Source organism: Dreissena polymorpha, chromosome 5 (assembly GCF_020536995.1).
Source record: "Dreissena polymorpha isolate Duluth1 chromosome 5, UMN_Dpol_1.0, whole genome shotgun sequence".
Taxonomy (NCBI): Eukaryota; Metazoa; Mollusca; class Bivalvia; order Myida; family Dreissenidae; genus Dreissena; species Dreissena polymorpha.
This window is the reverse complement of record NC_068359.1, coordinates 123,217,982-123,245,708: the sequence shown is the minus strand read 5'-3', so window position 1 is coordinate 123,245,708 and position 27,727 is coordinate 123,217,982. Positions and strand designations below refer to the sequence as shown.

The following is a 27,727-nucleotide window of genomic DNA, read 5'->3' as shown; positions in this document are numbered from 1 at the left end:
AGGTATTAAACATTTTAATACTTTCACGGTGGAGCCCCAGTTCATCCCGGTAGAGCCCCGGTTCATCCTGGTAGTTCCCGGATCACGCACCTAGGCTCCATCGGCATCATAGTGAGACTAGGTCTTAAGCATGCATGGCTTCTATTTATCATGTGACAAACAGGTGCAGTGGTTTGTCTAATCGTATTTACATCTTTAATAACATCCCCCTGTTATTTTTTGTGTGTTTCATAAATTAAACAATTAAAGAATAAAGATTCAGTCTGCTATAAAAAAAACAACATTTGAACTATTGTACACGTTGTTTTTTGCTTGTTTAATATTGAAATACTAAGTTTACTCAGTAGATCTTTCATCAAAGACCATTCTTACATTCAAACAGCTAGCCATCTGTTTAAAAAAGTTTTATCACTGCTTTTAGGCTATATATATATATTTTACCGATTGACATTGTCATAATCTTTCATTTTATGAATCATCATTTTTCATAATAAACTTTATTGAAGACAATTATGTTCATAATAATATTGCCTGCTACATGATGTAAAGACCAGCTTTAGACAGTTGATTATTGGTAATTAGTTTCATGAGTCATTTGGTAAAAACCATTAGAATACAATTTCCACCTGTCAAAGTATTGTTTTAGGTACAAAAAGGACCGCTTCTGGTTTCATGTTTCAAAGCAGTTGAATTAATGATGAATAAATGAATATTTGCTCTGCTCAGGTGTTGTTCTTAAATTACATTGGATCATTGTTTGAAGGGAAGCATTAACTGGCAGCTGGATAATAATCTATGTATTCCTGTTTTTATGTCGTAAGCCAAGGTCACTTTTTAGAAGCAATAATGATCAAGAGTAAAATGTTGGTACATATATAAATCAACAATTGATAAATTTGATGCCCACTGTTTAATCTACAATGTATTATTGTGGCAAAGACAGTGATCTGTAAAGGTTAATTTAATAAAACCATGTTATTATTAACTCTTAGCAATGCTGGAACCGAATTTTGAAGGCCTTTGCAAACAGTTTGGATCCTGATGAGACGCCACAGAACGTGGTGTCTAATCAGGATCCAAACTTTTTGCTATTTTGATAGTATTCTTTGAAAAAAATCGAAGAAAATGCTTATTTTAGAAATTCAGCAGACGACATTTTAGCAGACGACAAATTTCCCAGCATGGAAAGTGTTAATTAAAGAATGCAGTTATGTAGGTCTTGTGGTGTTCATGAATGGGACATAAATTTCAATACAATAAGATTTTTTTATCACAAGCCTATTGCCAACTGGAGCTTGAAAGAGCTTTTATAGAATTCTTGCTGCATAACTCAAGATTTTGTGAGAGTGCTTACCCCCTTTGATAGATTATTGGGATTATCTTGACAGTAAATGCTTAGTGTGCTTAGGTAATTTAAAATACATTAGCAATGTTTTGAGATTATGTAATTTAATCACACTTCCATTTAAGGGGTACTTCCTTGCATTATCATACATTGAAATTCTATTTCTAAATTCTCTTGAGCTGGTGTTTACTTTTCAGAAAGTATTTGTGTTTCTTTTGAACTACAATAAAGACAAAGTTACATTCCTTTATAGAGTTATAATAAGAGAATTGTTTACTTGTGCTAAATTGTATAAAAAGTCACATTTTTAGATCAACCAACAAATATTAAGAGAGACAGTCAGTCATTCAGTCCAGTCATTCATTCATTCATTATCCCCACCAGGGGTGGCGAAATCAAATGTCCGAGTTGCCCGAGTCGTACATTTGCTTGTCTGGGCAACTGATTGTCCGTGGACAACAAGTTTTTTTTTTTAAGTCGGGTCCAGGTATACAAAAAAACAACATTTTATTAAAGCTGTAATTAAGTTTTACAACCGTAAGTTGACACGCGATTACATTGACAGTGCTATTTGCGGAGCAATCAAGCTAAAATACGTGCACTCTCCTGCGCAGTGATCTCCCTTATTCTATAAGAGACTGGAGCATGCCGCATTTTCAACATTCAGCCCGACTGTTAGATAGTGTACAGACTGGTTTCTTTATTTTTACAATCAGACAGAAATAAAAAGTATCAAACTAAGATAATCAAAACACGGTTTACCTTGTTATATAAGACGACGTTAATGGTAAAGATGGAACATTTTGTTTTTTTTTAATCTTCAACAACGGAGCAGAAACCCGAAGCTTTGAGCAGTCCACCTCCTAAAAAAACTAAGAAAGATTATGATAAAAATATGATCTAAGTAAACGCACCAGAACTTTTCAAGAAACTTGGCTAACAGATTTTCAATGGTTACCAGTTGATGATAATCAAATTGCTACCAGTAGCGGTGCAGAGCCTCAGTCTGATGAGGTCCACATATTGGACTAGTTTAATTTGTTAAGATTACGATGTACTTATGTTCAACACATGTTTTAATAACACTAGCTTTTCAATATTAAAAGTTTGAGGAAGTCTTTATATTGTTTATAATATACTGCTATAATGAATGTACCATTGAAATACAACTATAAACAAAACAAGCAAATCATACTCATTTTGATATATTCCACATTATTTTACATTAATCAATAAATGCGTTCATAATTTATATAAACAATTACGGACAAGTGTAGTTCAGCAACGGACAAGTTAAATTTCCTAAATGGCTGTCCGTGGACAAGTATAGTTTTTTGAGATTTCGCCACCCCTGCCCACGCTTTCTTAAAAGCGTGGGGATATTGTGGTTATCTCCGGCGCCTGTCTGTCTGTCCGTCCTGGACAATATCTCCTCCTACACTATAAGCACTAGAACCTTGAGACTTACACACATGGTAGCTATGAGCATATGTGCGACCCTGCACTATTTGGAATTTTGATTTGACCCCTGGGTCAAAAGTTATGGGGGTTCGGGTGGGGCCGGATCAGAGATTTTTACTCATTAGCTCATCTAGCTTTTGTGATCGCCTTTTGTCCGTTGTGCGATGTCAATATTTGCCCAGGGGTTGAAGAATTTTTCCAGAGCCACTCGCCCTGCTGGGCGAGTAGGCCTGACAATCCACTCGCCCTTCACTTTAATCTACTCGCCCTGCATTAAAAAAAATAGATATCTATATTTATAGTTATGATCAACCAGAACCTTCTAAACCTTCTAAACATAGTGACACTAAACTGCAAACAAATTATCTACATTATCTGATGGATTATATTTGCTTTCCTTACGTTTTCTGCACCTCTTTCCTTTTCTCAATTCTTTCCGCTTCTTGTTTTGAGGTCCGTTCTAATTCTCTCTGTTCCCTGTCGCCACCACCTTGCAGATTTTTAAAACTAGAACCCTTTTCCATTTTAATATTTCAGACGAACTTTTACTGAAAGACACGCTTGATTGACAAACGGTTACAATATGGTAAATTTTGCCTAAGGCTTCTGATTGCCAAATTCGGAATTTTTCTGTTTATTAATAATTATTTTTAACCAGGTTTTCCGAAGGAAAAAACCGGTTATTAGATTGGCGAATGCGGGCGGGCTGGCGGGCGGGCGGAACAAGCTTGTCCGGGCCTTAACTATTTCGTTCATTGTCAGATTTTAAAATCGTTTGGCACATTTGTTCACCATCATTGGACGGTGTGTCGCGCGAAATAATTACGTCGATATCTCCAAGGTCAAGGTCACACTTTGAGTTCAAAGGTCAAAAATGGCCATAAATGAGCTTGTCCTGGCCATAACTATGTCATTCATTGTGAGATTTTAAAATCATTTGGCACATTTGTTCACCATCATGGGACGGTGTGTCGCACGAAAGAATCACGTCAATATCTCCAATGTCAAGGTCGCCACGACTAAAAATAGATTTAAAAAAAGAACAAACTTACAAAGGGGGTTAATTTTGTTTGTTCATTTCAAAAGTTCAGTTTGACTTTTCTCCCTTTATCAGATTTTTTTTTCACAATGAAAACCTGGTTTTGTGACAATTTTGTCCCTTGTTTTCTGTTTATTTTTAATTAAATATAAGAAGAATTATAATCAACGAGTGATGTATTATTGTTTTATTGATATTTACATTAAAATTAACGGAATGACCAATATATTTAACAGTTTTATTCACTTTTAATCGATAAGCTAAGAGCACTGACAACAACGAAAAGAGCGCAGCCGATTTTGAGAATTATTTTTACTGTGCCCGTGACTTCATTTTTCATTGTCAAAACGAAAGGTGCAGTTTCTTTGTGTACTTACAATGTAACGTATGTTTTGTTCGTTCGTAAAATTGTTTGCAATTTGTATCGATGTGGAAGGAGTTCTGGAACTGAATTTATATTTCTCAACTTGAAAAACAGCACTCGCCCGGTCGGTCGAGTATTTAACAAATTTTACTCGCCCGACCGTCAACTTCACTCGCATATGCGAGCAGTCGAGTGGATTCTTCAACCCCTGATTTGCCTTGCCACATTTAATGTCCAATCTTCATGAAATTTGGTCAGAAGATTGGTCTTAATGATATCTTGGATGAGTTTGAAAATGGTTACGTTTGCTTGAAAAACATGGCTGTCAAGGGGCGGGGCATTTTTCCTTATATGGCTATATATGGCTATATTAAAATCTTGTTAACACTCTAGAGGCCACATTTATTGTCTGATCTTCATGAAACTTGGTCAGAACATTCATCCCAATGATATATTGGACGAGTTTGAAAATGATGCCAGGAGGTTCGAAAACATGGCCGCTAGGGGGTGGGGCATTTTTTCATATATGACTATAGTAAAACCCTGTATAAAGTGCTGCTTTAATGTATTCTTACGCCCACCCAAAATTGCCTTTTACTATAATTTCTTCATTTCTACACCGATTTACTTCAAATTCATACCAGGGTTTTTTTTGGCCCGATTTTATAGCCGAAATTCGGCTATGTTCCCAATCCCAAAAAGTATACTTTTTTCCCAAAATGTGGCAAAAAATTCCCAATTTCCAAAAAAAAAAAAAAAAAAAAATATTTTTTTTTTTTTTTTTTTCTAGAAAGAAGTCTTATGTGTATTTTATCTCAATTTTAATTCAATTACATCTAACAAAATATTATATGATTTTTTACTTTTAATTTGAATGATTATAAAGAGTTAAATCAAATTTAGTATTTCCCTAATCAGTGGACTTTTCGTGTGGAGAAAAAGGCTAATGAATTTATTTTCCCAATTTCATGAAAATGCCGATAAAATTCCCAATTCCAAAGCCATGGGCTATCTTCCCAAAAAGTGGAAAAAAAACCCTGCATACTTAATCTCTCTTTTGACAATACAGTCAATCTAACCTATGCATGGCCCCATTACCAACCCTGGGGCGCCCCTGGGTCAAATATGCGGTGGGGGGATACGCGTCGGCCTCTGCCGCGCCATTTCTAGTTCATTGTATGTAATTGTGTGTGTCCCTGACCCAAAACTATAACCTTGGTCATAACTTTTGCAATATTGAAGATATCAACTTGATATTTGGCATGCATGTGTATCTCATGGAGCTTCACATTTTGAGTGGTGAAAGGTCAAGGTCATTCTTCAAGGTCAAAGGTCTTATATATGGCTTCAAAGCCGTGCAGTAGGGGGCATTGTGTTTCTGACAAACACATCTCTTGTTTTCTATGACACTTCAATAACAGTATCTGTTAGCCCAGGTCAAGGCTGCCTGGCTGTTGACCGACCCAGGCTGGGCTGCCTGGCTGTTGACCGACCCAGGCTGGGCTGCCTGGCTGTTGACCGACCCAGGTTGGGCTGCCTAGCTGTTGACCGACCCAGGCTGGGCTGCCTGGCTGTTGACCGACCCAGGCTGGGCTGCCTGGCTGTTGACCGACCCAGGCTGGGCTGCCTGGCTGTTGACCGACCCAGGCTGGGCTGCCTGGCTGTTGACCGACCCAGGCTGGGCTGCCTAGCTGTTGACCGACCCAGGTTGGGCTGCCTAGCTGTTGACCGACCCAGGCTGGGCTGCCTGGCTGTTGACCAACCCAGGCTGGGCTGCCTGGCTGTTGACCGACCCAGGCTGGGCTGCCTGGCTGTTGACCGACCCAGGCTGGGCTGCCTGGCTGTTGACCGACCCAGGCTGGGCTGCCTGGCTGTTGACCGACCCAGGCTGGGCTGCCTGGCTGTTGACCGACCCAGGCTGGGGCTTAATTTTGCCTCCTTGGTTAGCATAGACCAAAGCAGCCTTAGTTTTCACATGTATTTTCAACATAGAACTATATAACATGTATATATAATTGCGTTTGTTACTCAAAGCTTAAAAAATCTGTTTAATATACATGTATACTGTATTGGCAGATATTCTACAACATTTATGGATTCTATTCCTTTTATCGCAGCATTTGTAAAGATTTTATGTCTGTTTATTTACAGTTATTGTTGGGTCAGACTGCCATTAAAATGCAAGCCTTTCTACTTTGCTGACTGTTCATTACTTTTTCAATGGATAATTGAAAAGTTAATGTGGCATATAGGAAATTGATTCAAACTTGACAACAATCAAATTGGGTACCTGTTCCATTAACATTTACCATTCTTTTCATGACAAGCTTAGTGAATGTTTGTATTATATATTTAACATAAATGTAATTGTGTGTATCCTTTTAACCAGTTAAAATGTACACATACTGTGTAATTCATTAATTATATTTATAATAGAATAAACAGAGCTCCAGTGGCTCAAACTTTACTTTAACCAAAATGACTTGAACCACTTTATTAGGTTAGAGTTCTTGAAATTGTGCACATTTTATGTTCAATCAGATGTGGGGTTTAATGTTACAATTATGTGTACCCATACATTCATTTTGGTTACCTGAGTAAATTCCTGAATAAATGCTCCAGTTTGTTGTAAAGTATTTACAGGGAATAAATACATTGTAATTATATGCTTTCTATGCTTTTTATGTCCCCCACTATTCTAGGTGGGGACATATTGTTTTTGCCCTGTCTGTTGGTTGGTTAGTCTGTTGGTCTGTTGGTTTGCGCCAACTTTTTAATTTTAGTTATAAATATGTACATTTCAATATCAATTAGATGTGGATTTTTATAGACAATTTTATGCATATCAATACATTCATCATGGGTGTTAGTATTACTTATATTAAAATTGTTTGTATTGAAACCATTTGATTAAGTTGTTCAACATAGAAAATTGTTGTTTACTTTTTTAGATAAATGTATGTTAGGGGATTTACAATTTTCTATTTATTGCTGGTATAATAATGTTTGTTTAAAATAAAATATGTTGATTTTTACTAAGGCCTAAGAAAAAAACATGTTTGTTTCAGGTTACCCGACTGACCGTGTCAGTTTACCCCCAACTGCATTTTTTTTTATATAAAATAATCAATTAAATTCAATTATTTTTTTTTTAATCGCGTTTTACATTATTCGGCCGTGATTTAGACAGCAAAAGTATTGATTAAAATAATGACATCAAAACAATGTATTACCGATAATTATGGACAAAATCGGCAGAGTTGCATTCACACACGTTAATCTCTTTTGTCCAAACACTGCAGACAGCAGTCTACACAATAGGTCAGTAGACGTGCTATGCGTGTTTTCATAACGCCCCACACATTATCAGTTCTGTCCAGATGCTATCTTGAATCAGTATACAGTACAATGACTGTTTTAATAATTACTCAACTAAAAGATGGTAACAATAAAGATACGGCGTGTTTGATTTGAAATTAATTAAGAGGAAATCTCAAATTATTCGAGATGTGATTGGGTAAAAAAATACAATAGAAATTTTGAACCGAAATCAACAGAATTCAATGTTCTCTGCGCTACAAAGTTTGTATCAAAGAATCAAAAAATCTACATGTATTTAACTACAAAGTTAAATCAGTCTTCTTCATCTGATTGATTTCCATGTAAAATACAGAGTTGTTAAACGAAAATAGCAATCAAATTACTGGTAATGATTGTCACTCTCGCATTTTTGCAATTCTGAATTTAAATTCTGTTTTTCTTGGTTTTTATTTTTTTCCATAAATAAGAAGCTTTGGAAAATAAATATCAGATCCTACAAAAGAAATACAAAAAAAAAAAAAAAATCCCGACCTACCAACCCTAATTTTTTTGAGCCCGTAACCTGAAACACTCATGTTATTTTTTTAGGCCTAAGTAACCTTTTTGTTTAAAATTGTTCATCAAATACTCAATCTTAAGGAAAATGTATATAGCTGTTTTTCGTTTATTGATAAAGATAATTGTTGACAATTTTTCACAATGTCTTTATGGCCCAAGTCAAACTTGTCTATTTAATTGCATAGGTAATTGAAGACCAATTTAAAATCAATTTCTGTTTGATTTGACACTGACACTGTTTTTTATTGCATCTGGAAATATTTCAAGTGTTTCTTAAATGTTTTCTTTGAGGGCAAATCGATGAATGTAAAGAGCATTTTCCCTCCAAATTGATCCAGGTGTGAAGAAATGGAAGCTAAAGAATTTTATCAAAGGTGACAAGCTAAAAAATGTTTTCACAAAGGGGTCTAAAGGGGTTGCTCCATTTTATTGTAAAGACACATGTTGTAAATTGTTGTTTGCATTTTAAGGTTTAAGGTTGGAATTGTTAATAATATTATAAATAAAGTTTTAAATTGTATGATACCAATCTATGGATCTTAATTTCAACAGTTCTTCATGTTTTATTATTTTGTAAATCTTTTGAAACCATTTCCAGTTTTACTGTTACATAGTTTATATTAGAGAAACCTTTGTCCTTATTTAGTGGACATTACTTTAAAAGTATATTGTTAGCCACCAGTATCGGTACAATGTAGATAGTTTTCAAAGTGGAGGGTGTTCAATATTGTTACACAAATAGATATCGCACTGTGGGCTGTTGATCGGTACCAGAGAATTTTAGTTGTGTGACTCTTGTCACACATACAATATTGTCACACATACAATATTGTCACACATACAATATTGTCACACATACAATATTGTCACACATACAATATTGTCACACATACAATATTGTCACAGCAATACAAGACAGTCACATGTTCCTTAACAAGCAAGTTCTGATAGTGTTAAGCATACCAGGAAGTAATTCATTTACATATTTTCTGGGGGAATCAATAGTTCCTTATTAGAACAACATAAAGAAGTCTGTGACATTATCATATAATGAATACAGCTGTTGTAGTGTGCATTTATTTCGGTGAATAAATTAGCATTAGATTCATATCAGCAAGTGTCTGTGTTACATTGAAGCACTTACAGTAGCCAATATTCACTATGACTACTAAAATCTTATTTTAACACGAATCAACATTTTCTAAATAACATGCGTTTAGGCTTCTACATGTATTTCAGATTTGTTTAGCTCCAGCCTCAAAGCGTAGTAGAATTAATTCACAATACATGTACATGCTGTTACTACTTAATTTGGTTTCAAACATTTAATTTGTTAATTGAAATTTACAATAAATGTTGTCTGCATACTTTATTTCAATATTAAATTTATGAACCGCTAGTGAAATACTGAAATTGAAGTGCATACAAAGATGCATTTATGCCATATAATACTGTCTGACTTAACCATTTTAAAAGTGGATTATGCCTCAAAATATTATGCACTTAAAACTATTTATATACCATGCAGTTTTGTTGAAGTTTTAATTGGAAACATACATTATATTACGAAAATGCTCATCTACAATATAATAGAGGAGGTATATTGCATGATGAGAGATAGTGGAGTTGTCTTGTTATTTCCAGCGAGTCATTAGCTGGAATTGGCTCCCCATGGATTTTCCATTATTTCTGCCTTTCCTGCTTTCTTTGGGCTGACTCACTACCAAGAGAGGGAAGCTGCATTCAAAACATTGCTGTTATAGTACTCTGTAGTCTCAAGTGTTAAAATAACAGTTGATATGTTTGGCATACCACAGTTGTGACATTATCATGTACAACATGACTTATAGTCATAGGTATTAGCATTTCTAATTGGGAAATGTTTAACCTGTTACCAGTTAGATACGTATTTTGACGCATTTGTAGTCCCGTAGAAGCTTAAATATAATTAAAGACCTTTCTTACTAGTTTCAATTTTAAGGGCTTCATTTCCTACCCTTATATACTGATGAGCAGCAAACACCATAAAAACTGAACAGACTGTGAGTTATTCGTAGGCTGTTCTGGTTTAATGCTGTTTGCACATAGCCATTTTCACTTTGCTTCTCATGAGTGGGAAAGGGTTTAAAGAACAATTGGTAAGTGGTGTACCTTGAAGAACTAAAACATAACATAAGCAGTTGACACTACTGCTCAGAAGCCAAGTGAAAATAGCTATATGCAATGAGCACTGAACTCATGATGCAACAACCGGGTGGTCACAGGTTCGAACCCCACTGAGGGAGCATTTTGAGCTCACCTGATTGCTCAGGTGAGCTTTTGTGACCGGTCTTTGTCTGTCGTCCGTCAATCCGTTAACATTTGTTTGTAAACACTCTAGAGGCCACATTTATTGTCCGATATTAATGAAACTTGGTCAGAAGCTTCGTCCGAATGAAATCTCGGTCGAGTTTGAAACTGGGTCGTGCCAGGTCAAAAAATAGGTCACTAGGTCAAAAAAAAGAAAAAAACTTGTAAACACTGTAGAAGTCACAATTCATGCCCAATCTTCTTGTAACTTTGTCAAATTGTTTGTCTTGATGATATGTTGGTTGAGTTTAAAAGTGGTTCCGGTATGTTGAAAAACATGGCCGCCAGTGAGCGGGGCAGTTTTCCTTATTTGGCTATAGAGAAACCTTGTAAACACTCTGGAAGTCACAATTTTTGCCCAATCATCATGAAAGTTGGTCAAAACATTGGTTTTATTGATTTCTTGGACAAGTTCGAAAATGGTCCAGATCGGTGAAAAAACATGGCTGCAAGTGGGCGGGGCATTTTTCTCTATGTATATAGTGAAAACATGTCAACACTTAAGAAGTCACATTTTTGGCCCAATTTTCATAAAATTTTGTCTGAACATTTGTTTCCTAGATACATGAGTTAAGTTTGAAAATGGTTCTGGTCCGTTGAAAAAGATGGTTGCCAGGGTGACGGGGCAGTTTTCCTTATATTTATATAGTAAATAGACTTGTAAACAATCCTGAATTAAGGTCATGTAACATACGAGACAACTCTTCTAAATATTGCATTTAAGTTTACAGTAGTTACTCCCCTTTGATTATTAATGTTTTCATAATAATACAGTGTAGTCTGTGTGTATCATTTATGTGTTAATTGTTATTCGAGGTTGGATGTTTTTATGCCCCCTTTCGAAGAAAAGGGGCATATAGTGATCGGACTGTCGTCTGTCTGTCTGTCTGTCCGTCTTTCCGTCACACATTGCGTTTAGGTTTCGAAAAATGCTCATAACTTCTATGTCCCTTGAGATATAACCTTCATATTTGGTATGCATGTGTACATGTATATGGACAAGGCCTTTCCATACGCACAAAATTTTACACCTGTGACCATGACCTTGAACTTGGGGTCTGCATGAACACTCTAGAAGTCACATTTTTTGCCCAATTTTCATGAAATTTGGTCAGAACATTTGTTTCCATGATATGAGAGTTGAGTTGGAAAATGGTTCCGGTCAGTTGAATAACATGGCTGCCGGAGGGGGGGGGGCAGTTTTCTTATATTTATACAGTAAAAAAAAGCTTGTGAACACTCTAGAGGTCACATTTTTTGCCCAATCATCATGAAACTTGGTTAAAAGATTGGTTTTATATATATCTCAGATGAGTTTGCAAATGGTCCCGATGGGTCAATAAACATGGCTGCCAGGTGGGTGGGGCATTTTTCCCTATATAGAGAGAAACCTTGTGATCGAACACTATAAAAGTCACATATTTTGCCTAATCATCGTGAAACTTTGTTGGACAAGTTGGAAAATGGCTCAGATCAGTGAAACACACTTTTTAGCTCACCTGATTGCTCAGGTGAGGTTTTAGGATTGGTCTTTGTCCCCTGTCTGTCCGTCCACATTTGGTTTGTAAACACTCCAGCATTCACAAATCTCAAGCATTCTTTATCAAAGTTGCTGAAAGATCTCAGTCAAGTTTGATGATGAGCAAAATCACATAATTAATGCCATAATTATTGCCCTTAGATTGTCCAAATTTTCATTATATTATACAAAATCCTTGTAAGCAAAGTTTGATGTTTGGTAAGGGGGTCAACTCAAAATATAGGTCACCATTTCAAATCTTACAAAAACAAAAACACTCCCTACGCCAGAGTTTTGGTTCAATAATGATGAAACTTGACCAGGATGGTTGTCTGGTCAATATCTAGGTCAAGTTTGACTGGTTCAATAATGATGAAACTTGACCAGGATGGTTGTCTGGTCAATATCTAGGTCAAGTTTGACATAAGGTAAAGATTGAATGAACCGACTCCTCTCAGGTGAGCGAACTAGGGCCATCTTGGCCCTCTTGGTTAGATCTACCCAAGGCCATTAGACACCAAGTACTGATGCAAATCCCAGGAAATGGTCTCAAACACATTTCAAATAAGCCTTAGGTAAAATAAATAGGTTTAAGCTGAACATGGTGCAAATTAAGACTACTGATTTATTTTAAAGTCAAAACAATTTTTTTCAATTATGAATGTGAAACTCAGTTCATAATTGATTAGTTTGTGGAGAATCTGTCACAGCACCCATACTGGTGCACTCAAATGTGGATATTCTGTTAATGGGGAATTGAGGTATGCACAGGTTACTGCTATTCACAGTTTTTATCTCGTAAATTAACAAGCCTTAATGTAACCAATGCAAATAAATCAGAAATTAAACTTTCGTGCAATAAAAAATGTAAATGATAGTTAATTCCAGAACTAACAATGTCAATGTCGTCTTGCTTGCAGAATATAAATAATGAAAATGATTTCATATTGCAGAACATGTATTTTTACATGTATTCCCTATTGGTCATCTTGCACGATTGTTTATATTTAAAAAACTATCTCATATAATTCAAATATTAAAGGTTTTGTTCAATGTAGAGCAAAAAGTATTAATTATAGCATATAACACCAGTCCCAGAAATAAACACAAACCCAACCAATGCCTATATTTCTTGGAAATGATTAATCAAACTACTATCTAACCTGCTCACCTGTGTGTTTCTCTTGATGATAGAGTATGATTATTTGATGATAAGGTATGATGAGATCATTAATTTTCTTCCTACTGTAGCAGAGATGTATGTGAACCAGAGATGTTGACTTTTGATGATGTGTATTACACATGTCAGAATTTTATTTTATGTTGGGAACGTATCTGGAAAAAAAAAAATGGTTTTTTTTTGTCCTAAATGTCCGACTCATTTTAAGATCATTGCCCCCCCCCCCCCCCCCCCCCACAAGTCAGCAATTTAAATGATTGAATTTAAAATCGCAATTTTTACTGTAATTGAAGTTTTTAGGTCACCCTGAGTATAGGTTGAAAGTAGTAACCAAATAGGGCAAACTGGTTTAAAAGTAAATGTAGCGCCCTGGTAGAAGAACTGTTAAGCTGTGATGGAATAATTATGCCTGGTTCCAGAAAAACATGGCTTAATTCATGTGCATCAAAATGTCGTCCCAGATAAGCCTGTGCAGTCCGCAAAAGCTCATCAGGTACAACACTAAGTGCCTAAAGTGAAGTTTGGCTGAAGGAAGAACTTCATTTTAACCAAAAAGTGGTAGTTTTATCTATGACAAGCCTGTGCAGACTGGACAGGTTAGTCTGGGACGACCCTTTTTTGCACATACATAAACCCTCTTTTCGCAGAGCAACCCCCAAATTAATCATTTAAGTTATTGCAGATTTATATCGGATACAGTATAATCAGGGATCATATTTTTTTTGGTTTTGTCGGTCCTACCGTATAATAATTTGCTGACTCCCATGTACTTAGAATATTTTTTGCATTTACCCACTGGTTCTGTGGTGTATGCATAGTTAATAAACATGTACATGTGAGATGCAGTCTGGGAAAATTGGAATGAAAGCAGGGGAGGAAAGTGCAGTCCCCACTGGCAAATCAGGGACAGATTTTTCAGGTTTTATGAAAAATTTTCGTTTACAGAAAGTCTCTTCTAAACGACAATCCAGTCTAGGCTGAAATTATCACTCATGATTGATCTGTTCTTACTGCACATGTTAATCTGGGACCTCACTTTATGAACATGCATTAGGCCCAATTTTTCCAGAATGCTGGTCATTTTTTTTCTTGAATAAAAAATAAATTATTTAAAGTATATTTTCTTCCCTCAATTCTTCTTCCTTTTATTTTCAAATTATTGTTTCAGGTCCAGCAGTGCCAATGGATCCTCAGGAAGCAGCCCAAGCCGTGTTCCCATCAATGGCTCGACCACTCCAGAAGTACCTGCGTGTTACCCGACAACAGCCCCGCTACACGATGGAATCTGTGCTACAGCACCTGGCGACATGCATCAGTCACGACATGAGCGCTAAGTCGTTCGTAGAGCGCTACATGTATCAGGGAGTGGTCATAATGAACGCAAAGGATTACAGGGACACTCAGAATTGGGTGCTTGTGTGCGACCAGTTGCTTACGAGGGAAATTGAGCATAACTTTGTGTTTCAGTTGAGACAGAATGATGTGTCCTTGCTGTGTTCTGTGCGAAAGTTGCCACACTTTAACCTGACTGAGGAGGTGATAGATCCAAAGTCGAATAAATTTGTTCTCAAGTTGAGTTCAGAGACATCTGTATAGCGATGTTGGGAGTAGCAAGCATAATACCAGTAACCTATTGTAGTGTGGTTGTGTACAGTTATATCGTTTGATGTATATATACAGGTACATGTTTTATATTAATTGGTTTATCATCTTTGAATTCAAACTGAAAAATAATGAGGAATGATGCACAATATTTGTTTTTGTACTTATCTGTATAGATGTTTCTTAGATGCCAGTTATATATGGTGAAAGATAAGAAAGTCAAGTGAATATGTTTTGCATTATGTGTTTTATTTGGTTGTGTTGTAATTTCATGTAATGATATTTGTGAACCAGTTGTGATTTTTCAGTAAAATTTTGCATAGTGCAGCACCTTCTTTCCTTGAATATGATAAAGTTTCTCTGGGGCAGCCAGCATAATGTTTCCAAGTATTGAGTGCATACATCAATATGTGAGGAAGTATATGTGCAACCTCCCCTGTGTGAATTAAATGTGTATACATGTAGGGTAAAAGGATCCATGCAGAATAATGACCCTTGTCTCACTTTTTAACAGTTCTGGTTGATGAATGTTTTGTAGAAGCAAATAAAGGACTCCTGCTTCATTAAATTCAGTTTTGTCCAGATAAATTGTATGGTTATTATGTTTTTAAAGAGCATTTTCTAATGATAAGCATTATGAAATCAACCCATTAAAGTAATAGATGTTTTTACATGACAAAAAATTTCCTTGTGAAAGAAATACACAACTGTCCTACCCCTGGCTGATAAAGCTGAAAAGTGTTCAGGTTACATTAATGTAATAAATGTATAATTGTTGATTTGAAGTCAATTTTATAACAAAAAATCAATTAAAGTTATTCCTCATCGTAATCGATGTAATCCTGAAAAGAAATAATTTTATGGGCTTATTGGAAATTGTGTTCATTAATGTGTTTTAAATGGCCAAATTATCAGAAGTTTTCTTCCTTCAACACACATAGGCATTCTGATTGGAAAAAAAATCAGCACAAAAGGACACAGTGTGAATTGATCATAAATTGGTTATGAATTTAAAATGTAAATAAATCTGGTAGAAAATGGATTACCTATATTGGTTGTTGACCCAGATGATACAGCTAACACTGAGCATGTATTCTTATCTACAAAGAGTGAACACAACCTTGCTGATTGTCCGGGAGCACTCTAGCTTTTAAGTATTTTTCATGAGTTTCAATGCATACTAAATTATAAAGCTTTAAAAAAAAACACACGTGGGTTTCATTTTTGAACCAAATAAATTCATATGTGCTTTTCTTAAGTAATGAGTTAATCATTCAAAATGTTAATTGAATGTGTTTTTTTTGGGGGGGGGGGGGGCTGAGAGATTTTGATCATTAATGTAGTATTTAAAAAAACAAGGTTAATAAATTTATATATAAAATGTCTTTATATCTCATTTATATAATTATTAATTGCATATGTGTAAATTTGAAATTGTTTATAAAGGAGTTATGTTTAAAAACGTATCTGCCATAACTGAAAAGAACTTGAGGTAGGTCAATATAACGTATGGAGATCCTGTTCTTTCTCCAACAACATCATAAGCCTGTAATGGCACTGCTAATTAGAGTTGTGTTCTGAGAAAACTGGGCTTAATGCATGTGCGTCAAGTGTCGTCCCAGATTAGCCTGTGCAGTCCGCACAGGCTAATCAGGAAGGACACTCGCTTTTATGACATTTTTCATTTAAATGAAGTCTCTTCTTTGCAAAAATCCAATTTAGGCGGAAAGTGTCGTCCCCGATTAGCCTGTGCGGACTGCACAGGCTAATCTGGGACGACACGTTACGCACATGCATTATGCCCAGTTTTCTCAGAACACTAATAACAGACTAATTTGACTGTGAACAATGTTCTGTTTTTGTTTATTTTCCAAGTTTGTTAACAGAATTCTGTAATAGTTTCTGATCTAAGATCATGAAGTGTTTGTGTATGTAAATATTCAGTATTGTACAACTGTATTTAAATGTGTAATTGTTTATAATTTTGTCTACCAGTCTTTGCTTGATATGTATTTGTTTTAATGGATAAGTTTCATATTTTCTAAATTATCGAACATTCAAAAAAATATGAATACCACTTAAACATTTAGTTGTGTTAACGTTTTGCTTAAGCTTTAATTGTCCCCTACCGGTGAAACTTATGGTTTGCACTCCGTCTGTCAGTCTGTCTGTCTGTCAGTCAGTCCATCACACTTTTCTGAATCCTGCGATAACTTTAAAAGTTCTTAATATTTTTCATGAAACTTGAAACATGGATAGATGGCAATATGGAGATTATGCACGTCATTTCATTTTGTTCCTACGTCAAAAATTATGGTTGCTATGGCAACAAATAAAAAAAAAAATATGTTTACTAACAATGGTGGAGTTTCACCGGTAGGGGACCATATTGCTTGGCAATCTCTTGTTTCTTTTATTCTCTTAAATATTCCAGGAATTTAGATCCATATTAAAATGGGTTTGATATTTGAATTTTCAGTATTTTTTATGTAAAAATGTTTATTTTATGTGTTTCCAAAGTTATAAATGTGCATATAAATGTATTTAATTTTGTGTTAATGGTGCTTTAAATATTGTTCTCAGTACAACAGCTGTTTTTTGTTTGAATTATCACACAAGCTTTATAATTAATGTCATATATGTGCAGGTTGTTTGTAACCAAACATAAAATGTGTTGGTCAGTCTGCTGTATGTATCTCATGTATATTTTTATATGATGGGTACAAACTGATTCCCATTAAGGTATTCATGACATAGTCATAGGGATTTAGCCCCCTTCCATTTCTATGCCCCAGTCTGTAAAACAAACTCTAAGTCAAACTTTATTTTCCCTCTTTTTGTGGATGTTCTTTTAATTACACACACATGTTTTAATTGACTGTTGATGATTATGAGATTAACTTTCAGTATTTCTTGGTATAAGCATCAAATTATATTAATAACTAGCATACCTAATGAGTAAATGCTAAATGAATGCTTTACCTTTTCCAATCTGGCTAAATCCCTATTTTCAAGAAAATCTAAAGCTATATTTTTTATCTTTTAGTGAAAAGCCATAACTTTCCACATAACAATGCAAGCTCTTTGAGGCCTGTTAAAAACTAAAGACTTGCACAGCTGTAATGTTGGTTGTATTGAAACTGCACCATGCAAGTCACAATGTTTATGACTATATACTAAGATAAAGATTTATACGTTTTAACCTACTGATTTTGAATTATAGGTGTTCATAACCCTTTTATACAATTAAGTTGTGTTCTACATATTGTGTTGACAAATAGTAAATATATTTGTTATATTGAGTGACTTATGCGTTGGTCTGGCTGAGCCATCTGGTGGTATTTATTTGTGTGAGCTGTTTTGTCAGAAGTCCCTTTTATAAAACTGTAGTAAAATATAACATGTGAAAATAAATATCTTACAATTGCATTTCTGTGTTACAACTTTTTGACATAATTTTACTTTGGTTATTTGTCAATTCAGTTAATCAATAATAATTTTTTTCTAAAGACAGGTCCAACATTTAAACAGTTTTCCTTATCAGTTGAACACTGCATGATAAAAGGGACTTGAATAGAAGACTTATGACATTGGTTATATGTTTGAATGAAGAATTATACATAATAAGTTGTATTAACCAAAACTGTGCCATGTCATTGAAATTCTTCCTTGTCATCAACATCACCATCCCTGATTGTATTTACCAGTATTTACACATAACTGAGCCAATGTGTATTTTGTACTATGCATTTTGTTTGCATTCTTTTGTGTATAAATGTTGCTTCTACAAGTAAATTTATATACTAATAACTAATATTGAGATAAATTCTAAGGTTCAGCAATTTTGTTTTTGTAGATCTTTATTTTGTACAATATTTTGTCAATAAAATGGTAGACATTTGTGTAACTGGTATTGGTCTTGTTTTCTATGGATTCTTTTTAAGTGTGCACACTTGAGTAATATTGAATCCCCAACAAATATGAACAAATATCTCTTACCTATGTCTGTTGACTATGCTTTGAAATGCTTAAGCTTGCTTTCCGCTTTTTAGAGTGAATTTTTGTTGAAACCTTTAATGACATGTAGTCCAGCATTGAATTAAACTGTAGCAGAGATATAAAACATAGTGTGTCTAGAAATTCTTTGTGAATCTAGTTTAATGCAGGAAGTGAATAGAAAACTATATATGGGCCTCGCTCTGGGAAAACGGGGCTTAATGCATGTGCGTTAGTGCCGGAACGGCTTTGCATGTGCAGTTTGCACATGCTTATCGGGGACGACACTTCGCATACCATGCATTTTCGTTAAGTAGGGGACTTTATTGAAAGGAACAATATCTGGGGCTATACTTACGCAAATGAATTAAACCCCGTTTTCCCTGAGCAAGGCTGATATATTTAGAATGTTATGCTGCCAACTTGTATCAAACCGACTTGAATATTTAATTCACATTAGGAAAACTTATAACCTCAAATACACACTCGTGGAAAGAGTGCAATATAAATGCTCATTTTGCATGCGAATAAACGGCGAAAATTTACCGTCTGTCAGATGAAAAGCGGAAAATCGCACAAAATGGTATTACAATAAACTATGAATGGAGGCCTTCGTATGTGTAATTATAAACCATCCCGATACAAAGGAGGGTAATCGAGAAAGTGGCGATAATTACATGGGTATTCGCCCACAAAGCCGGTGATGAATGATAAATCTTCTCTTGCGATATGTTACACTGATGCCAGGAGAGATTGCTAAAATCTTTATTGTGTCAAACATAGTTTTCATTATTTATTACCGGCATTCAAATTGTGTCAGATAAACCATGTTATTAGAATAGAATTTACAAATACTGCGTTTTAATGCGACCTAAATACAACGTTGCACATTTTTATTAAAATTAATGGATGCCGCGTGGTGACAACGTTAATTAAAATTTCTTACATCTCTTAAATGTCTTATAAAAAAATACACGTGTTTTTATATTAACAAATAAATGCAAACAACACATCTATTTTGCATGTATATTTGTTGTTGTTTTTGGTTGTCTATCATAGGCCTTAAGTACTATCCCTACCACATATAGAGCGCGAAGCGCGACACGTATTATTGATTGTAACAATGAGTTGTGATAAAGGAAGCAGCCGCTTATCAAGGAGGAGCTGTGTCCCAGCAGCCCGTTTCCCAAAAGTAAAGCACTCCTCGGAGTTTTTTTAAGAACCACATATAGAGCGCGAAGCGCGACACGTATTACTATCCAGGAGGTATGGACACTTTGGTATGAACTTTTTCAGGTGACACTATCAATTCGCTTTTTGTGAAATAAAGCAGATTTTTTAAAACCTACATAGTTCTTTTCCATTTATGAAAATTGCACATGGATGCTAGTAAAAAAGGAAACCAATGTTAATAAAATAAACTACGGAATATTTAGGGGTTACAATACAAAATCATAGATAATGGTTATTTGGGGGTTATAACACAACAACATAGATAATGGTTATTTAAGGGTTATAACACAAAATCATAGATAATGGTTATACCAGTATCTTTTTCTATTTTGATTAAAATAATCGGCCAATATATTAATATTTACAGTAGGAAAAAAATCGTTCCATTAACTTCATTGAGTGCCTTTTACACTGAAATTCCCGACGCCCTTTGATGCTTTGCATCAATACTTATCTTGTAAACTATTGTAATGTACGAGTAGATTCGAAATTACCCACACTCGAGAATTTAAATTCTTATGAAACGGTTGTTTTTATTACCTGACTAAGTCGTGGGTAAGTGCTGGAACAAATGGTTTCCTTGCATTTCAGAGAAAGCAAGCTAAGAAATGTGCAAGGCAGAATAAGTCTTGCAATTTTAACCAAAACATCAAAACAGTTTTCGGTGTGAATCGTTTAAGCTTTATTACTAATAATCAAGTTATTTGGTTCGTGACGCAATCAAAAGAAAGAGTAAAATTATTTAACCGTGCTACATGTTTTGCACACAGCAATGAAATCGAATTCACGAGTAACAGGTATTTAAACTGAAGTTTCATCTTGAAGCCTCATGTTGGAGTCAAGACATGACGTTCATACAATTTTTGCATGAACAAAGGACATTCGCTGTAAAATTATGAAAGCAGAAGCAACGGTTCTGATACACGACATCCCCTCTCATTGAAATCTTCCTACGGTATGTATATTTCGATGTTGATTCCATTTGTTCAAGTTATGCTCCTGACACAATTTGAATATAAAAAACTATAAAGTTAAATAACTCTTAAAATATGGAAGCAATAGTTATGGCTCTTGTTTACTTCGCATCCTCTCAATTAGATAAGCCTACCTATTAAGTTCTAAGTTGATACATGTAACAGCTTTTAAGAATTGCTCGTTGCGCAATTTCAATACAGAAATATACAAAGAGAAATAACATAATTACCTACCTATTGAATTTAAAGCCGAAACCGCTTAGTTTTCGAGATACGCTCCACTTACCACAAACAATTTAAGTACCAGCACTAGCAAAGTGCAATAATTCTAAAAAAGGAACAAGAGTTACGATTCTTGTACAACGCATTCCTCTTCCGCGATATATGCATGTACATATACAACAAGTTTAAATTTGACAATTATTTGTAAGTTTCCGACATGTTCTCCAGACAAAATTTATATAAGAAATAAACAAAGCATATGATGTTAAAGAAAGTTTCAGAAAAAGGGGTCATAACTTTAGTAATTTCTATCTTGAGATGAAAAAATCGCAGGTGCGCATCTGTATATCATGACGAATAATGTCTTAAAGTGTGAATGATACACGTTGAAAAATGGAGGAGAACGACCCCGGGAAATTGTGTATATACGGATAGACGGAAAACCATGCAGACGTCCATAGAAATTTCAATATACCGGTATACCGCTTTAGCTACTTACTGGGGGGGGGGGGGGGGGGTTATAATAACGACCACCTTTGTTATACCATTTATTTCTTTTAGCAAATACTCATTGTTACTTTATTTTTGACAAGTTTAAGTATGTACTTATATGTAGGTAGCAAAAAAGTGGAAAGGGTACATGCATAAAACAAACAAAAAGCTAAACATCGTCATTAAACACAAACTAATTGATTTTGGCAGGTACAGTTTTGACTAGCGCCTTCATTGATTCAGTGCAGATTATTTCAAACTATCGATTAGCACTAAAGCGAAGAAAACACACTCTTGACCTTTATATGCGTCTACGTATTCTATACTCAGTGAAGATGAACGTAAGATATGGTTACCAAATTTAACAAAGGAGAAATTATAGGTTATAGGATAATAGTTACTAAGTGGCATATAATTATGTCGATAGTGTCTCAAATTAGCACAACTTACATACAAGTGGCTTATCTTCAAGTGAAAGTGGGAGGGCAGAACTGGTGGGAATTTACTGAATTTCACAACCACAAACCACACGCGTCTGTTTGCAAGGCCTTTATCATGCGGAACTTCATAAACAGACACCCTCGAAGCGAGAGGGGAATTATCGGAATGGCCTTCGTCCGTCCGCCCGTGATATTCTTGTTTCCGTTCCATATATCTTCTCAGCCCTTCTACGGATTTTAATGAAACCTGCGTAAAATGTTAACGCAATCGAGACGGTTTTCAGTTCAGACGAAGGCTCAGATCAATGTCATAATTGAATGTCGAAAGTTTGCTAATATGTTGTTCATGAAACTTGCCTCAAATGTTAAGGTCATTGCAGAAGTCATAAGTCAGTCACGCCCTGTCAAGGTCGCACTTTAAGGTCAATATTTTGAACCTGTATTTGTGCCACCTTAATATCTCTATCGCTTTGAAGGTTTTCATTAAAACTTTGATATGTTTTAGTCTTTGAGACGAGTGCTGTAGACATGAATCCGTCAAGATGTCCCAGTGTCAATGTCAACGTTAGAAGTTTCTGCCTTCGTTTTCGTGCCGCTCATAGCTCTTATACATTTTGACGGATTTTCATGAACAGTTTTTTTCATTCAGAAGTTTTGCAGAGAGCACGAATCAGTCAGGCTGGCTAGAGATCAATTGCTACGTGAAGGTCAAAAGTCTGAGCAGCCAGTGTAGTTATCGCTGAATATCTTCTATACGCTTTCAAGGATTTACTAAATTGAGCTCGATTGGTCAATGTCGTCTCGGGTACTACTCACATGTACCCCGGGTACTCTAAAGTATACTTACGTGTACCACGGGTACGGTAAATATATTTAAATGTACCCGGTCGATATTAGACTGTACCCGAGTTGTATTCCGGCCCTAAATCCGATGTCGTAAAACTCGCTACCGATTACCGTAAAACGATATTGTTTATCTAAAACAAGCTTTTCTTAAAAAAAAAATGCATCAACATGCTTTTTGAATATGAGTTTCGATACTATAGAGGTCATTTAACAGAAAATTTACATAAATGTCAACATTATATAAATGTCAACATAATTAATTTAAAAAAAAAAGCCAACAACGACCGATTTAGTGTTAAAATTCCCGGGTACGTTTAAGAATATTTACCGTACCCGGGGTACTTGTAAGAATACTTAAGAGTAACCGGGGTACATGTAAGTAGTGCCCGAGCAATCGAGCCTTAATTGAGACAATACGCAGACGTCATGTGATTTCACGCCATGTTTGTCTGCCCTCAATATCGCATTTACCTTTTAAAGGATTCGGATAAAACCATACTCAGATTATTTTGCTTATTGAGTACATGCAGAGAAGTGATGTTTTTTTAGCCAGTGGCATCAACTCAAGGTCAAGGTCACATTGATCTTAAGCCAATAATGCCAGCTCAAGGTCAAGATCACGTTTGGATGTTGGCGGTCCGAGAATGCATTTTGCAGGCTGATCATAATTATATCCCCCTATACCTTTACATAATGTGTTGCTCAAGTGTTTGTCATATATTGCGAATGAAATTGTCAAGCCACCCCATAGTCAATGTGACCAATTAAGGTCAAAAGGATCATGGCTTGGGGTACAGCACAGAAACATACGAGGGATGATGTAAACATTCGCTTGTAGTCAAGTAATTGGCCACAATTTTAATTATTACATGATTTATAGTTATACATATGTGTATAATATCACATATTTTAAATATATCTATATAACGGTTAATAATGGGATATCGGCGCGATTGGTGGCAAACAAAGCGACTCAATAAGCTCCAAAAAAAAGTCCAGTTTGAACCGATCTGAATTACATTTTCCGCTTGTCTTAAAAATGTGCGCGTTTCAGATTGTCCTTTAATGTTAACATCTTTCTATTTCGTTGTATTTTTCCGCATTTCACATTATTTTACCAGTATCTATATTTTTTACTAAAACAAACCAGTCTGTATTATCCACTTATGGGAATAATCAATTATCATGAACTGTCCAAAATTCCAAGTGCTAACATAAACTGTCCAAAACTCCAAGTGCATACCGTGTTCAAGAAATTTAAGCCATATAAGTTTACGACTCGATCGTTTGTAACAAAAATCAAGAAGGCAACGTCGAACACGACAATCGAAGTTTACCTAAATTATCAAGGAAACATAATTAAAAGATAACTCTAGCCAGTAAATTATCAAACGTATACGAGTTTTCTCTCCCTTGATCTACATTGCTTATTGTCTTCATGAGAACAGTTCTGCATTGTACTTAAACAAGTAAATTACAAGGTGCATCGTAGTAGCTTGTCAGATTATAACACTCTATGATATTAAATTGGAACATAATATCTTCATTCAATTAGAATTCCTTACCTGTCACGAAGTGAGCACATTTTAAGGACGGCTCAGCAACTACTTCTGTAGGAAGTCCACTGTAAGCTATTGATTTATATTATGTCAATACATGTGTACATCTACATCAAGCGTCAAACGTTCGTATAAACGCAAACATTTTTATTTACCGTGTTCGATACACTCTCTTTGTAGATTTGAGTTCCTTGCACACTTCGTGCATGTTCATATAATAGTCATCTCGAAAGGTATTGATGATGTATGCCATTTTGCGTAGGAAAATTCTTTAACTGCAAAGATACATTTCTGTTGTTTTTTTTTCATAGTGATCAAACGCCCGCGGGTTAAGAATGGCAAAAACAGAACAAACATAATCTTTTTTTTGTAAATAAAGGCCTCCGGCCCATATTACATGCCGATAAAAATTCATTATATATTATAATGTAAGTAATGTATCCCATGAATGTATGGGAAATTATAGACGACACGTTCCGACTTAAATGGATTAATGTTTAGAATCGACTTCCTTTCAGCGAAACATTCCACAAAAGCAAAAAGTGTCTTCCCTGATTAGTCTGTGGTTGCACTTGCTTATCTGGGACTAATCTGTACCCACATGCATTGAGCCCGGTTGTATTAGCATATTAGCCTAGCTCATGGAAAACCATACTAAATGCATGTGCCTAAGGTATCGTCCCAACTTAGCATGTGCAGTCCGCACACGAAGGACGACACTTTATGCTCTCTGTAATTGTTCGTTTAAAGGAAGTTTCAGTCTAGGTCTAGGTGACAAGTGTCGTCCCAGATAAGCCTGTGACTGCTAATGATAATTTGGGACGACACTAAACGCACAAGTTTTTCAAGATTGCGGCTCATATTAATAACTGTACACAATAGCAGCAGCTCAATTATATTGCGCTCTGATAGTGCTTTGTTCATTGTATGTTAGTGACATCACTTAATGACTCCTCAAGACGTTTCAGTGGATTATAATAAAACATGTACTAGTAACAGACGTACCGGTAAACGCAAACATTCTAAATTTGACTACAACACAGGTCAGAGATACCATCAGTTTTAATTGAGACTAAAGGCATGGGTGAATATACGTATTTGATACACTATTTGGTACACGATGCACGCAAACGGTTAGATGTACATGCAATTTCAAAATGGGACAATATGCCAACTGAATGGAATGTCAAATTCAAGAGTCTTGGTCAATTACATTGGTGAAGTTTCAGATTATTGCCTGTAGTTGTTACAGAGATGTTGTTACATAGATAAATTGTATACAGTATACGGATATATTAAAGGGGCCTTTTCACAGATTTTGGCATTTTTTAACTTATTCATTAAATGCTTTATATTGATAAATGTAAACATTGGATCGTAAAAGCTCCAGTAAAAAATCAAGAATAAAATAAATAAAAAAGGAAAAGAACATTGCCCGGAGCAGGTTTCGAACCAGTGACCCCTGGAGTCCTGCCAGAGTCCTGAAGTAAAAACGCTCTTACCTACTGAGCTATTCCGCCGAGTACACATACTGTATGTATTTTATACCTTATATAAGCAATCTTCGTAGTTTCACAAAATTTAACGACAAAAACAGAACTCTCCAAATTATTCAATCGTTTCGCGTTGCAACGCTTTATAATTTTTAGGTTTTAAAATCGTCAAAAGATGCATATAATGGCTATATTAGAGCATGGTAAATGTTCAGTATTACTGTTTCCTCACAAATATCATAACCAAAACGAAACTTTGCGAATCTGAAACAACTTTTTTCAATTTTGTCAATTTACCAAAGCGTGAAAAGATCCCTTTAACAGAATTACAATAAAAAAAACGGCTAACTGAAGGTCCCGTGAAGGGTTCATGCATGGTTTGAGTCCTAAAATAAGGACCATAAGCACGTTGTCATTGAATATCTGAAGTTGACATAGAGATATGCAAACTTTTATCCGTAAGTACATAAAGGTCTAAATTCTACGAAATTCCAGGTATAAGTTGAAGGTCTGCCATCTCAAATAGTGTCAAGGAATACAAGTTGGCGCACGTTCATGGCGGTAATCTCGTTGGCACAGGAGCTTCTCGCCTGGAAGTGTACGTGAGTTGCAGTTACAGATAATACCCATTTTTTTATAGATTAAAGAGGGACATATAACTACTCAATTACATGTCAGTGATATGAAACTTGGTCAGTGGCCACACATAATTAATTAATTGTCCCGATTAAAATAAAGTAATAGCATTGCATATTGTTTTGTGATTGTCAAAAGTAAATTGCTAACAATCTTTACATAAAGGCAATTTTGCATCACGTTTCAGACCAATTCTCGAGAAAGAATATACATGTACAAACGATTAAATTTGTTTTAAACATTATTATATTATTAGAATTATATATCATATAATTATTACAAAAGTAATGAAGGTGTTTACTCCGATCTGCAAAATAAAACAAAACACAAGAGTGGGAAAACACTCTGGCAAAATATGTTATGAATGTTTGTACGAGTTGCCTCCCTGCACAGTGTATAAGGACGGGACGCTGACATAACTTTTTTTTTAAAGTAAGTTAAACCACACAAAAAGAACAGTTTCGTCATATGTTCAATATATTAAAATCTATTAAAAGAGGCCATGTAAGGTCCATTACATTATTGACGATACTTCAGCGAAGCAGCTCGTCTAAGTTATCATACCATGAAAATCTTCACAATGGCGACCTATGTAAAAGACCGAGCGAGTCCGGTTGAGATAGCTCGATTTTTGTAATCGGCATACCTCGCTGATTATCATTGATAACATACTCTTAGCAGAGTTGTCGTTCGTGCCTTGACATACAACAATGGCCGCGCCCATGAAATAATGTTGAAACCCGTGTCAAAACTTTCTTACAGCAATAATCGGCTTGTTTGGCTATTTAGAAACTGTCATTTAGGACATTTGGGTTATTTATTCACTATATCTCCGCTTATGACAACAATCGATGGAATTCGAAGGACATATTCGATGTGAATGAAGGACTTTCTAGATCTTGACAGCTTGACACGGCAAAACTTGCATACTAGTATTGGTAGTTATCAATTTAAGTCACATTTTGCTTTATAAATTGTATTCGAGCATTTTGCGACTTATTGAATGACTATGATACCCGATATCAACACATATCATAGGGGATTTGCAGATCAGCAAGCTGTCCTGAAATTTAACATTGATAACAAACTCTTTACTGG

General features: G+C 35.3%; 1 protein-coding gene across 1 annotated transcript in view; it reads left to right on the top strand.

The window, feature by feature from the left end:
• Window positions 1–18,645, top strand: part of LOC127832594 (vang-like protein 2-B) — a 31,420-nt gene extending 12,775 nt beyond the window's left edge. Inside the window, 1 exon segment of the mRNA XM_052358114.1 lies at window positions 14,305–18,645. Within this exon segment, the coding sequence (XP_052214074.1) occupies window positions 14,305–14,732 (428 nt within the window). The 3' untranslated portion in view covers window positions 14,733–18,645.
• Window positions 18,646–27,727: the final 9,082 nt, after the last annotated feature.